A 15,526-nucleotide genomic window follows, 5' to 3' on the forward strand; every position below is an offset into this window, starting at 1 on the left:
CCCCCACCTCGGACGAAACGAACCGAGGCGAAAAAATCACAAAGGTTCCAGAAACAAGGCCCTACACCTCTGAGCTCGGAAGAGACAGAGAAACTACGCAGGTTGTTAGAAACTTTGAAACGCACTGAGACGGGAAACCAACCTGGAGCACTATGCAGTGATGTAATTACTATTACATCTGAGGGCGCGAATGAAAACATCACAGATGTCGGTGGAACACACCAAGACATTGTTGTTGTTGCCTCCAACAACCCCTCATCGGAAGAAGGGGGGGTAAACTCACACACAAACGATGACGAGTCATCGCAAGCTGAACACTCAGAAACAGCTACTGCTGTGCTGTCGGTTCAAACAAACCAAGATTACACAGACAAGGCTGAACGTGTGAAGAAACGTCAGAAAAAACCTAAGAGGTTTCTGTGTAACTTTTTCAGAAGGGGGGTCGCCAAGAAGGCGTACCTGTCAGTAACACTCGAAGGAGTCCTCACACACGAAGCACTTCTGGACGGTGGGGCAGACATAACAATTATGTCAGCTAAACTGTTTGAGGAACTGAGGACAGCCGCTGCCGGTGTTAACAGGATAATACCTCTCACAGAATGTGCTATAGAAATGCAGGGTCTCTCAGAGAAGAGGACAACCCTGACAGCTATAGCAATGGTTCACATGCAGATTGGCAGAATGACACTATACCACCCGGTACACGTGTCTCGTGTTGACTCATTCCCATTTTTGGTTGGCCAGGATTTTATAAATCGCTTCGACGCGATTATAGATTATGGTGATCAAACAATGTGGGCAAAGGTGAGCAAACCACTGCCAATACAAATGCTTCCGGAGTGTAACACAGACTGCCTAACAGCAGGTACCGCGGAAGGCGCAAAGGACTCCTCAGCCGAGGACACGAGCCCGGTGAGTATACCTCTGACATCATGTGAAACCAAAGAGACCCACCCGGTGGTCCAAACTCTGACCCAACAAAACAGCCTCCTCTGTGAGATGGAGCAGTCAGAGTCCACCAAACACTACCTACCACTGGTAGTTAAAGGTGTAGAGATCCAAGGGTCCCACACCAACGATGTTGTTCTGTCTCTGTGGACAGATAAATCAGCAATTAACCGAGCTTTCTATGAAACCTTGGTTCACAAACACGTGGGTCTAGAACTAATTAAAAAAGCTTTCCGCTTTCCATTAGTTCCCAATAGTTCACAGGTAATGACCGCGGAAGGAGCCATTAACCTAAAACTAAACTGGAACCAACGAGAACTGGTTCACCCGTTTCTCGTGATTCAAAACTTACCACATGCAACCTACATAGGCTCTGACATTTTGGTAAGGTTGGGTGTCCATGTGGACACCATCAACAAGGTGCTGTGGTCTCTAAAACTAGCCACAAAGGATCCTCCTATGCTAGACACAGCAAACCTTAAGGCTGGGCAGACCATTCCAGAGGCCTGCCAGGTTGCTAGCAACCAAACCACCACAGTACCACCTCAGGTGATTAACCTAATGGTGCAAATCCACATCATAGCTGGACAAGCTATTAGCCATAAACAGGCATATTTTCAACCTTCTCCTGCGTTTTTCAACTTGGGACTGTCCGTGGAAGCCACGAACCAAGTGAGCCTTGACTCCAGGACCACATCTATTGCTGTGGGTAACACAGGCACGGATGAGGTGATGATCCCAAAAAACACTATGTTAGGATGGTTGATTTCCACTGATTTTCATGATTTTGAACTAGGCATTCCATTTCTGGGAGGACTCCCAGATAACCTGGTACCGAGTCAAGAAGCTGGGCCAGTATAGTTCACAAAACCAACACAGGCCATAGCTCTTTTCTCAACCGATGACGTCGACCAAGGACCTCAAACCTATGGTGTCTTACCCATAGACAGGTCCGACGACTCAGAAAGGGATTCGTTGGAGCTCCCCAAAGAGCAAGAACCCTTATCAGTCTCAGCACAGATTGAACAGGTGGTCGCCCAAGCCGACGCTCTGACATCTGATGAAGAAAGAGACAAACTTCGCCAAGTTCTTTTAAAATATGAAAAGTCATTTTCAACTGACCCAGACATCATCCAACTTCAGAAGTTGGATCCTGCAATTAACTCGATGGTACTGTATCTGACTGACCCAGACAAATACACTCCATCGAAAGGCGAACTGGTTTCCAATCCAGACCTTAAAGTCCTCTTTCAGCTGCGCAAACAGTTAAAACTACTCAAGGACAACCTAACTTTAGCTCATGGAGCGACGTCCTCACCCGTGTTCGCGGTCTCCCATGACCGAAGGGGGGTGACGCCAGTTAGGGTAATGTTAAAAGACGCGATAACGTGATCAAATCTGACATTCAGAGTGAGTGGCGCACCGAAACGTTGTTTTCTAGTTGCTTAATCACTACTTTTGTCAATGTTGAAACGTTGTTTTACTGGTTGCTTAGTCACTGTTTTTGTCGATGTTGAGACATCGTTTAATTGGTTTTTGGTATTGTTTCTGAACACCCCAAGCAAGAATGAGTTTTGTATGTATTTTAGTTGGAGACTAAGAGGCCTTTAATTATGCCAACATGCAGTTCACTCGTTAAAATCTAATCTTTGCAGAGTCAATGTAGATTAATGCTACCTTAAGTACCATAATCTACATTGGTCTCACAACGCTTAAGCCGAACCTACTCGAACAATTCTATTCGGGGGGATAGCTAATTCTGTTTGATGAGTCTCGCCATAGACTCCTAAAACATTTATGGGGAAACCAAACACCCAATCTCAAGTCGTTTGTCTAAAAAGACAACAGACAATTGAACCAAACTATATTTTGCCATGTAAAGCTAACTTAAACTAAGTTAGGAATGGAAAAATAGTTTGGAACACCCTTCTATAGGTATAAACCCCTATAACTACCCTTTTCAGCATGTTCCACCCTTTAACTGGTAGCTGTAGCTGTTCCCAATCATAATAGCTTACACACCAGGTGCATATAGGTTAAGGCCTTATGTAAAATCCCCTTCATAAGCCCACCTTAAACCACATAATTGCATGACACATTGAACCAGAACGGCACTGACTGGACGTCGCCCAGAGACGACCTTAGCTGGAGGAGACCTGCAATCCTGACGTTGGTCTCCAATCTTCATCCAGTGGCCGCATCTTCAGTTCAATCCAAGGGAACCCCTCTGTATGCTGATCAATCAACACCTCCATTCGTTGTGGATTTACCGTTGTGGATTATATGACTTTTTCCAATGGATTACAGACTCTGTTTCCAAGGGGTTAAAGCATTACTACAATGGAATTACCAACAACATTATGGAATTAACAACAACACAATGGAATTACCAAAAACATTGTGGGATTACCTCCTTTGACTTTTGTTTTTCCTTGCTGGATTACATCAAGCTCAAGGACATTCGAAGGCGTAAGTTCATGTTGGAATTCATCCCCATGGACAGGCGATGATTTCCAAAGGGGGGACTGTAGTGAACTAAGCCTCAGGTCAAAATCTGGCCCTGAGGGCCTTCCTGGGACAAGAACTGTTATTTCATTGATTTGAGTCCAGAAACACAAAATTAAGTTCATCCAGAGACTTTCTAAGTGTGTCCTGCACTGATCAATTGAAAGAACACTCTCTTTTTATTATCATTACTATTTTACAATATCTTGATAATCAAAAGTGTGTTTAGTTCAAACCATTTTAAATGTTGAAGTGAACTACTCATTTTAAATCAACTGTGAAACAGTATAAATGATTTTTAATCCTCATTCAAAGTAGAAATCAAGTTAATGTTTGTTACAAGAGTAATTATGCATTTTGATTTTCTGTCTGAAATGAGCAAGTTGTAAGTCGGTCAAAAGTCAAGTTTCGGTCAAAAACATGTTTACTGGAAAGAAATGTCATGTTTAACTTTTTCTGACAGATAGGAGGAGACTGGCTCCAAAAAGTCTAATTTCTTCAAAACATCTTTCTGTCTGTTCTTAAACAATCTAATCTTTCTCCTTGACTTTTAATAACCTCTTACATCACTAAGACCACACCCCTGTTGGTTCTTTAAACCAATCAGAAAGTTCTCAGAAGAACCAGAAGTGACCTCTTTAAAAGGGTCAACACTTCCTAGTTCCAAGCAGAATGCAGTTCGGAACGCAGAACGCAGAACAAAGTTCCGAGTCTCGTGGGGATTATGGAATCTTCCACATCTGAGTAGAACCTCTGACGGACTCACAAGTCATGTGAGTCCACCCGGGAGGTGAGCGTGTGTTGAACGAAGTACCGTCACTACTCCGGACGTTTTCCAACCATCCTACGGAGACGCTGGAAATGGTAGCGTTAAATGGAACTCCGTACCAGCTGATTCATCTTCAGAGAGGTAACGAGTCGATTTCCTACCGAAGCGTACCGAGGTAGAGCTGGGTTCGAATGGAGAGTGCCGTTCTTATACAAACACATTTTCCCTCACACATCTTTTCTCTCCATTTAAACTCCCTCATTTCCCATCTTTAAAACTCTTCTATCTGCCAGTAATTAATCCAGATATTTTCAGAAATGTCTGTTGTAAAGCTGTGAGGAAACCATGGCCGTGTGGTTTTCTAATTGTAAAGCTTGCTAATTAAGCTATGTGTTATTGTAATCATTTTGCCAAATTAATGTAAATGTTTGATGTTAAGTTTTGATTCTGTTAATAAATGACCACGTTCATTTTGATGGGTCAAAGAAAATTAACGTCTCACGTCACATTTAATCATTCAATGCACGATATTACTCAGTCCAGAAAAATGAAAGAATCCGTTTACTTTATGAATAATATCAACAGATATAGTTCATTACAACTGCATCATCAACAGGAATGCACGTAAAGAGTGATGTGACATCAAAAGAGACCATTGTTTCATCAGTCTCCATGATGACATCCCTCACCTTATCCACAAAGTCCATGGTGTTCTGTATGTGGTGTTCTGAGCTGCCAACTAAAGGGATGAGTACAGACGCCAGATATTTGGAAACATTGTAAGTGACAGAGTTAATCATGCTAACGATTGGTCTTAAAGGTACACCTTGTTTGTGGATTTTAGGTAAACCATACAGACTAGGTGTGGCCTCCCCTGGGTACAGTCTGTGGTACAGAAAACGGTCAATAGCCTTGTCCTGCTCCAAAATTTTCAGGCAATCTATCAATTTCTTCTTGTAACCACTTCCTGGATCTCTTTTCAGAGGTTCATAAGTGTTTAAGTCACTAAGGAGTGTCATAACTTTCTCATGATAGTCTTTCTGGTTCAAAATCACTGTGCACCTTCCTTTGTCTGCTGGGAGAATGATGATGTTTTTGTCCTTGCTAAGAGTGGTGAGTGCGTCCCTCTCCTCTCTACTGATGTTGGAAGGTGGTGGTTTGGCATTGCTGAGGCAGGCTGAAACTTTGATTCTGAGCTGTTCTGCTTCAGCCTCTTTAATTTTGTTGTTGCAGATGGCTGACTCAGTAGCTGTGATCATCTCCACCAGAGGAATTCTACTTGGTGCAACCGCAAAGTTCAGTCCCCTGGCAAGAATCTCTGTCTCTGGCTGGGTGAGCTGTCTGTCAGATAAATTCTTCACCCACTTTTCTGTCTCCCTGACATGTAATTGACTACTGGAGTGTTGTCCTACACTGAATGTGTTGTTATTGGAATAGTGATGTTGTTGATGAGTTATTAGTAAGTTAAACTTGTTTTGTTGTCGAGTCTTGGACTTGAAATGCTGTGCTAAGCATGCCTGATCTGTACAGTCCAACACTTGCTGAAGTGTGGTCTGATCTAGACACATAGTTAGTTTCTGTTTAATGTGCTCTTCTTTGGCCTTCAAGGCCTCAATAGTAAAATTGGTCTGTCTCACCCGTTCATTCAGCAGCTGGGTCTGTGCCTTCTGAAGGATCTTGCTTGCCCGGTGCCCGCTGACCGAAGATTTTAGTTCCAGGCTCTTGGGAATGATGCCACTTTGTCGACATCTGAGGTTGAATCGCAAATGGTTCCTGTAGTCTGCCCTCTTCCTTGCTGTTTTCTCAAACTCTCTAACGAGTTTGAGGCAATCCTGGCCAAAGTGGTTCAAAATATCCTGATGCATGCTCAATAATTGTTGGCAACAATAGAAAAGAGAGTCTTGACATCCTTTTCAGGGACACCACCAAGTCATTGGTTCAGGTATGTTGACGACACCTGTGTTAAAATTAAATCTCAGGAAGTCCAACATTTTACTGACCACATCAACTCTGTGGATAAATACATCAAGTTCACACGAGAAGATGAAAAAAATGGCAAGTTGGCTTTCTTGGACTGTGAGGTCTCAGTCTCTGGTAGAGGACATTTGCAAACTGAGGTGTACCTCAAACCCACCCACACAGACCAGTATTTGCAGTTTGACTCCCATCACCCTTTGGAGCACAAGTTAGGAGTCATCAGGACTCTGTACCACAGAGCAGACAGCGTCCCCACTAGCTCAGGAGCCAGGCAGAAGGAGGAATCCCACACAAGACAGGCTCTAGAGCAATGTGGATATCCTAACTGGGCCTTCCTAAAAGCAGAGAAGAAACCCAAACAGGACTCCAGTCAGCCAACAAGTGAAAAGGAGGAACCCAGACCCAGACCAGTGGTCATTCCATATGTTGAGGGAGTATCAGAGAAACTGAGACGTTTATTTTCTAAACATAACGTCCCAGTGGCTTTTAAACCCCAAAATACATTACGGCAAAGACTGGTTCATCCCAAAGATCCAGTCCCCCGGCACAAACAGAGTAATGTTGTGTATGCTGTTCAGTGTCAGGAGGGCTGTGATCAGTCTTACATCGGGGAAACAAAACAGCCACTGGCCAAAAGGATGGCCCAGCACAGAAGATCTACATCATCAGGCCAGGACTCTGCGGTCTACACTCATCTCCAGGCCAGCGGTCACTCTTTCAGGGATGAAGATGTGCACATCCTGGATAGAGAGGAACAATGGTTTGAGAGAGGAGTAAAGGAGGCCATCTTTGTGAAAAGAAACCGTCCATCGTTAAACAGGGGTGGAGGCCTACGTGTTCAATTGTCCCCCTCTTACAATGCTGTGATTGCTAGTATCACTCAGCCCTCTGTGAATAGTAAACAGCCATCAGTGTGCTAATGATCCATTGTTAGGCTGATGGTCCTTCTTGAGCATGTGATCAGCTGGTTTTGGTTGTCAGCAGCAAAACTGGTTGATCCACTCTGAGAAGGTGCTATTTAAGAGAGTGAGCTGAATACAGCACCTCAGACTGAGGAAGTCTCTCGGACGAGAGACGAAACGTTTCTACATTTTTTGTTGTTTTGCTTTGTTTTGGTATTTTTTTTTGAATGTCCAGAGGACCAGATTTAACTTTTTTAGATTTTTCTACCTGGATTATTGAGCATGCATCAGGACATCAAGAAGGATGTTGTTTTTTGTTGTTGTTTTCTGGAATGAGAGTCTTCAGTCTTTGCCAGCAAATTAAAAGTTGAAGCTTAATCATTAAATTATTATCGTTGTGTTAGATTTATTTATAAATCACATTTAAACACTGCTTGTACCAATTAAATAAAATAAAAAATAACACACGTTCTCTATCACCATCATTAATCAGCAAACAAACAAACAAACAGCTTCATCTACCAGACAGACTGACGTTACGTTTTCTCTCTTGGAAACAGAACAATGTGAATATTGTAGAGACTCACCTGCAAGACAGGATGAGTTGTATCAGCTGCTGAGCTCCTTCCTCCTCCTCGTGACTCCGACATGTTCATCAGCGTGGTTCTCCCGTGTCGTGTCGGCGATTTTCAAAGCGGCATGCTTCTCATTTTTTATCTTTGTGAAGTTCTCACACACTTTAAAGGACTTGGGTCGAACAGTTTTCGCTGCGTCGGTCATTTGTAAAATTTACTTAAATTTCCTTTGAAAACAGCCTCTGTTCTGCCTCGCCCCTCGCTCTGTTCAACTCGCGCTGCAGGGTTTTTTTTTTCAAACTTTATTCAGTCAGTCAGCATTGACAATGAACTGCCCGTGAACAAAACGAAACGGCTCTGCAGCGCCGTGAAAGACGCATAATCGCGCGACACAACGACTCGATAATGAAATTCATTGCCAACGTTTTTAATCATCGATTTTCATCGATTTTATCGATTCGTTGTTGCAGCCCTAGTTGCCGGTGCCCATATCCAGCAATGACTGTGCGAGAGACGGGATACACTCTGGACAGGTCGCAAGTCCATCACAGGGCCACATACAGACAAACGAGACAAACAACCATTCACTCCATCTCTCTCACCTAGGGACAATTTAGAGTTACCAATCAGCACCCCCTACATACCCCCTGAACGTAAAAGGATCTGTGGTGGAAGTGGTCTCCAGCAACAAGTACTTGGGTGTACACATGAATGACAACCTCAGCTGGAGCAACACCACCACCAGCCTGATTAAGAAAGCTCATCAGAGACTCTACTTCCTCAGATGGCTGAGACGAGCTGGTCTGGGAAGCTCAGTCCTCACATCCTTCTACAGGTGTGCAGTGGAGAGCATCCTGTGCTCCAGCATCAATGTGTGGCATGGAGGCTGCACAGCTGCAGAAAGAAAAGCTTTGCAGAGAGTGGTGAAGGCTGCACAGAAGTCTGTTGGAGTCAGCCTGCCCACTATCACAGACATCTACACCTCCAGATGCAGGAAGAAGGCCACCTGCATAATGAATGACCCCACTCACCCAGCACACACACTTTTTGCCCTGCTCCCCTCAGGAAGAAGGTTAAGAAGCATTAAGTGTAGAACCACTAGACTAAGGAACAGCTTCTTCCCTGAGGCTGTTAGACTTATGAATCCCTAACCAGGATAATCACTGTGAAAAATCACGTCATGTTGCTGCTGATCTGATTCATGCTGCTGTGTTCATTCGTACTCATCTGCTAATGCAGACTCATGTTCGTGCTGCTGTTCGGTGTATTGTTTTTATGCTATTAGTGCTTAGCAAATTTTTAGTTAACGTTTTTCTTTGTTCATATTTTACATTTTATTGTTGGATTTACTGTGTACACAATTTCGTTCCACCACATGTACTACATGTGGTGCGAATGACAAATAATGAAACTCTGACTAACTCTGACATACGGCTCTTTGGTCCCTCTGCAGCAGCTCTTTCAAGCTTTGACCAAAACTGAAATAAAACTGAATTTTATTGGTTGTTATAACAACAATTAAAAGGGCTAGTTTTAGCAGTTTCCTTGTAATTTATTTTGCTAATATATGAATACTAGAAACATTACAAGGAGTAAAACATACCCAGTTTCACTTTATGCTTTATTTCTTCAAAGTAGAATAAGTAATTTTTCCACAAGTAAAAAAATGACATGAGAATGCATAGTTTATCGTTTTAGTTTTTAGAAACTGGGCAAAAACTATATTATTTTTTCCTTCTTCACAAAAATCTTGTCTTTTATTTTGTTTTAGAGTATAAAAATATCAATAAATGTTAAAACTCAGATATTTTTAGTTTTGAAAAAACACCCCAACTGTCTAGAAAAGCACCCTCCAACAAACTTTAAGTGGTCTGTGGGCCACCAGTTGAGAATCCCATTTGTAGCAGGTATTGTGGCTCCGGACACATTTAATTTAGTGAACAAAGGGGAAGAAATGACTCTTGATTGTAAAGGTTGCAGACCCCTGATCATTACTATAGTATTATAAGTTCATAGCATAAATAGAATCAAGCTCATTTTCTGAGGATTCTTAAATATTCCCTTAATATATTAAGGTCCCTCTTGTAAATGAGTCCCCGTGGCTCAATGAAGCTAGCCTGTATAAATAAAGGTTGAATGAATGAAAAATTCCCAATATTAAATGTCTTAATATTGCACCTTAGTACACATCATTTCATCATTTCACTATCTCAATGTACCTTAAATGCTTCAATGTTAACAGGAGCAGCTAGTTACTTGCAAGAGTTCTTATTTTCATTCTCCAGATCAATACAAATGCAGGTGTTCAGAACACCATCAGTGACATTTAGTATATAAAAGTATTAATGTTTGATAATTATTTTTTCTATAGGCACATTCAAATAAATGTATCAATCACAGAGTCCAATACAATAACCTGGAGGCTAGCGCTAGCATGCTAACTCCAGAAACAAACAAACTCACCAGTTGCCACTTTTCGAATACACAGTCAGCTGAAGGTTTTTTCACAAACAGAGACATCTAAAAGTTGAGAGGCGTATCAGTCAGAAATGGCAAATAGGCATTAGATAAAGGGCTTTTAATGGCATAAAGCCTACCTACAGCCAGCCTGGTTGTGAGTGTCACTGCACAGATCTGTTCCCAGCCAAAAAAAAAAAAGATCAGAAGTACACTATCGGTAATGATGGGGTACAGCTCACGTTCAACGTGCCCCGGGCGCCGATATCTGTGCCCAGAATCTTCCTTTTCTCTTGTAACGTCACGGAATAACTGCGCATGTGCCATTTTTAACGAGAGTCTATGGATTAGATTCATGCGACCCAAGGGGCAAGAAATATGTCACCATTCAGACAACGTTTTTGAAAGAAACAACTTAACTCATCAGTAACTATAAAATATTTTTCTTACACAACAAAAAACATATATACATATATTGTGAAATATTTTTATTTTATTATTTCACTTTTATTTCAATTTTTTTAAGTCTTCGATGTAAAATGGTGTATTCACCATTCCAGAAGTTTCAGATGGGCGGCGCCCTAGTGCCCCCTACAGGCCAGCCGCCCCTGCTCCATGACCTTCATGGCCCAATGTGGCTAAATCTCAGTAAATTTGCAAAACCTCCTTTAGTGTGAAGGCAGTCAGGATACTGCTATGCTCATAATACTTATCTAACAGGCAATTTGTTATTTTCCATGACCTCAAGATGCTCTTCTGTGCCCACACTACACTATATATCAACAGAATCTTTTTACCACTGTACTGCACAATGGTCCAAGGCAGGTCATTTTTGTTTTGCCTGGGTCTGAGTGTATGTTTTTCTGTCTCATAAATAAGCATATAGATTTATATAAAAATCCAGAAAGCAATCTTTGAATGTACCTCTAAAACTTATTTATTTGAGTCAACCTGATTCAACATGGCTGCCACAGCTGATTCACTTTAGGAACACAACAATGACTATACAGTAACTCTGTCAGTTTTACAGATATTGAGCTAAAATTTGCTGTGGTAGTAGCCGAAACTCATTTCAGTGCATACATTGAGCACTGACTGATCTCACAAGATCTTAGTTTAAAACCATTCCCTGTTGAGTCAACCCTGGTTGTCTGCTAGCAATATCTTACAGACCACTGGATGAACTTTATGGAAACTACAAACCGGATTTCAAAAAAGTTGGGACACTAAACTGTAAATAAAAACTGAATGAAATGATGTGGAGGTGCCAACGTCTAATATATTTTATTAAGAATAGAACACAAATCACAGATCAAAAGTTTAAACTGAGAGAATGTATCATTTTAAGGGAAAAATCTGTTTCCAAATTTCATGGCGTCAACAAATCCCCAAAAAAGTTGGGACAAGTAGCAATAAGTGGCTGGAAAAAGGAAATTGAGCATATAACGAACAGCTGGAAGACCAATTAACACTAATTAGGTCAATTGACAACATGATTGGGTATAAAAAGAGCTTCTCAGAGTGTCAGTGTCTCTCAGAAGCCAAGATGGTAAGAGGATCACCAATTCCACCATTGTTGCGCAGAAAGATAGTGCAGCAATACCAAAATGGTGTTACCCAGCGTAAAATAGCAAAGACAAGTAAGCATTGTCAGTGAACACAATCCACTGTGCCATCCGCCGTTGCCAGCTGAAACTCTACAGTGCAAAGAGGAAGCCATTTCTAAGCAAGCTCCACAAGCTCAGACGTTTGCACTTGGCCAGGGGTCATTTAAAATGGAGTGTGGCAAAATGGAAGACTGTTCTGTGGTCAGATGAGTCACGATTTGAAGTTCTTTATGGAACACTGGGACGCCATGTCATCCGGACCAGAGAGGACAAGGATAGCCCAGGTTGTTATCAACGCTCTGTTTAGAAGCCTGCATCACTGATGGTATGGGGTTGCCTGAGCGCTTGTGGCATGGGCAGCTTGCATGTCTGGAAAGGCACCATTAATGCAGAGAACTATGTTCAGGTTCTAGAACAACATATGCTCCCATCTAGACGTCATCGCTTTCAGGAAAGATGCTGCATTTTTCAACATGATAATGCCAGACCACATTCTGCAGCAATCACAACATCATGGCTACGTAGGAGAAGGATCCGGGTACTGAAATGGCCAGCCTGCAGTCCAGATCTTTCACCTATAGAGAACATTTGACGCATCATAAAGAGGAAGGTGCGACAAAGAAGGCCCAAGACGATCGAACAGTTAGAGGCCTGTATTAGACATGAATGGGAGAGCATTCCTATTTCTAAACTTGAAAAACTGGTCTCCTCTGTCCCCAGACGTCTGTTGAGTGTTGTAAGAAGAAGGGGGGATGCCACACAGTCGTAAAAATGGACTTGTCCCAACTTTTTTGGGATTTGTTGACGCCATGAAATTTGGAAACAACAGATTTTTCACTTAAAATTATACATTCTCTCAGTTTAAACTTTTGATCTGTAATTTGTGTTCTATTCTGAATAAAATATTAGATGTTGGCACCTCCACATCATTGCATTCAGTTTTTATTCACAATTTATTTAGTGTCCCAAGTTTTTTGGAATCCGGTTTGCATAAAGAAAGCAATCATTTGACTAATTTAAATAGAATCACATTGATTCAAGATGAGTGTCTCAACCAGTCAATATTAGCCAACACAAAACATACAGTATCACTCAGTCAATTTTAAAGATGTTGAGCTAAAATTGGATTTGGTTGCAGCTGAGAGTCATTCACAAACTGCAAACCAATTATTCACATTATTATTTTTAAGTTTACTCTAAAGGGCTACAACGCCATCATTTATCAACAGAAGAGGATCTTAGTTTAAAACTCTGGCATGAAAGGTGATGTACATTCTTTTAATGAATTTATTATGAATTGTTTTTTAAGAAATAAAAGTTAATTTTATCCTGATGAATGCTCAATAATCCAGGTAGAAAAATTTAAAAAAGTTACATCTGGTCCTCTGGACATTCAAAAAAGAAAACAAAGCAAAACAAAACAAAATGTAGAAACGTTTCGTCTTTCATCCGAAAGACTTCTTCAGTCTGAGGTGCTGTATTCAGCTCAGTCTTATAAATAGCACCTTCTCAGAGGATCAACCAGTTTGCTGCTGACAGGCTGATGGTCCTCCTTGATCATGTGAGCAGCTGGTTTGGGCTAACGAAGGATCATTAGCACCCCGATGGCTGTTTGCTATTCAGAGGGGGCTGAGTGATACTAGCAATAACAGCATTGTAAGAGGGGGACAGTTGAACACGGAGGCCTCCACCCCTGTTTAATGATGGACGATTTCTTTTCACAAAGATGACCTCCTTTACTCCTCTCTCAAACCATGGTTCCTCTCTATCCAGGATGTGCAAATCTTCATCCCTGAACGAGTGACCGCTGGCCTGACCGCTGGCCTCGTTTCTACTTTTTTTTTTGCTTTGTTTTTTTTTTTTTTTTTGAATGTCCAGAGGACCAGATTAAACTTTTTTGGATTATCATTGATGGTTTCATGCAAATATATTTCCATGTAACTCAAAGTGAGAGGTTAAATGTCAGTGAAACAGCACCACTGCAGATGCATCAGTCACACCCAGCCACACCCATCCTCACAACCAGTGTGCAATTCACATGAAAAACCTGCAGCTGAGGGAGCCCTCATGCTGCATAACTGGAGCAGTCATGCAAACCTCTGCAATCTTTCCACAGACACCAACACACTGGACGTTTTTACATCTCACAAAAAAAACCACATTTAAGACAGACACCCCCCCCCCCCCAGTCTTTTGTGTTCCCACTGATTCAAGATTCAACCACAAGACAGAGGTGGTTCTATGCCATGTGACTGCATCCCACTTCCAGCTTCCAGTGAACAACAGGAAGATTCAGTGATGCTCACTTGTCCCAACACCCCTCCTTCTTTCTGCCTAAAGATTACTTTGCATAATGTATTAATAATGTTTTATTTTTTATAATGCAACATAAAACAAGCCAGTTTATGTTCTCCACTCAGTCACAAGGTGTTCTCTAAGGTTCACAAAAATACACATATGCTAATTACGTCTTCATTCAAATAAGGTGCATGCAGGTGTCTATATTTGGCCATTAAAGTGGACTAGTGGCTAAATGACAGCTGCATATTATTCATGGCTTCATTCTTCACCTGCTGTTGGTTGTAATTGTTCCTCTGCTGCAGAAAGGCGCCGTTCTGGTGGTGCATCTGGGGACTGACCGGGGACCTGCGGCTCTGCGGCTGCTGGGGGACGTTTATCTGGGGAGAAAATGGCCCGCTGAAACCCTGCACGTTGATCCCCGCGCACGGATTAGCCGCCGACAGGGGCGAGAAGCTGTGGAAGAAGGCCGGGCTGATAGAAGGGATCCCGGTGTAGAAGCTGTTCTCGGACTCCGCGCTGGGCATCTGGTTGATGGCGTTATGGTGGGTGGGGTTGATGGAGTTGGCCACGGGTGGGGGCGAGGAACTGGTCTGAACAGACCAGGGGGTACCGAACCCGCCGGGGACGGACGATGAAGAGGACGAGCCGCCCCCACCGCTGTGCATCTCCTGGGAGGGGAGGTTCGGGAACGCGGCTCCGAGACCTCCAGCCAACATGCTGTTGCTGCCATTGCCGTTATTAAGGTGGTGGGCGAGGGGGGGGTCCATCAGAAGCTTATGTGGATTGACGGAGGAGGGCGATGGCGACGCAGCATCAGCTGAGCCGCTGGGTTCGTCTTGTAGCTGCCTCTGCTGCAGGTGGCTGAGGTGTCCCTGGGGTGGGGGCACCTCTGCGCGCTCACCCAACAGCTGATGCAGTTCTCGGCCCGGCTCAAGGTCACACACGGACTGCCGCTCCTTCGTGTTCCGGCTGTAATCCTTCGTGATGGCGCCCCGCCGGCTCTGCTCTGGCTGCGGGGCAGGTCTGCTGCTGTCCTCGTCCTCGGTTGACGGGAATGTGTGAGCGGCTGTCACCCCCACAAGCTCATCCTGCATGTTGTGCCGATGCGCAGCAGCTGACTGGAAGAGAGGGGGTGTTTGTGAAGGACGAAGCGAAGAAAGAGCGAGGAGGCGACTGCATAGGCTCGATTTCAAATCATATTTCTGCTTTTCAGCTGGAGCATGTGGGTGAGACCGGGGGGGTGGGGGGTGTTCTGGCCCAAACAGATACTCGTCTCGTTTCTGTCGCTCGGTGTGTTATTTAGTCATTTACAGGCCTTGTTAGCTGGCTAAGCCCAAGCGAGCTCCCCCCTCCTCCGATGACCGGCTGCTGCTGCGGCGGCGGAGGATTAAAGATCCCCGACCGGAGCCACGTCACGAACGCTTCACGCATCCGTGCCCGCGCCTCGAGCCTCGCGCAGCAGAGGACCGCATTGTTTACGTCACT

The 15,526-nt window shown here is 43.3% G+C and overlaps 1 protein-coding gene across 1 annotated transcript in view; it reads right to left on the reverse strand.

Moving 5' to 3' along the window:
- cpeb2 (cytoplasmic polyadenylation element binding protein 2) overlaps positions 1–15,257 on the reverse strand; it is a 142,625-nt gene extending 127,368 nt beyond the window's left edge. Inside the window, exon 1 of the mRNA XM_037698351.1 lies at positions 14,311–15,257. Coding sequence (XP_037554279.1) covers positions 14,311–15,135 — 825 coding nt within the window. The 5' untranslated portion in view covers positions 15,136–15,257. The remainder of the gene's footprint in view (positions 1–14,310) is intronic.
- Between the last annotated feature and the right edge of the window lie 269 nt (positions 15,258–15,526).

Source organism: Nematolebias whitei, chromosome 3 (genome assembly GCF_014905685.2).
Source record: "Nematolebias whitei isolate Nwh7 chromosome 3, NemWhi1, whole genome shotgun sequence".
Taxonomy (NCBI): Eukaryota; Metazoa; Chordata; class Actinopteri; order Cyprinodontiformes; family Rivulidae; genus Nematolebias; species Nematolebias whitei.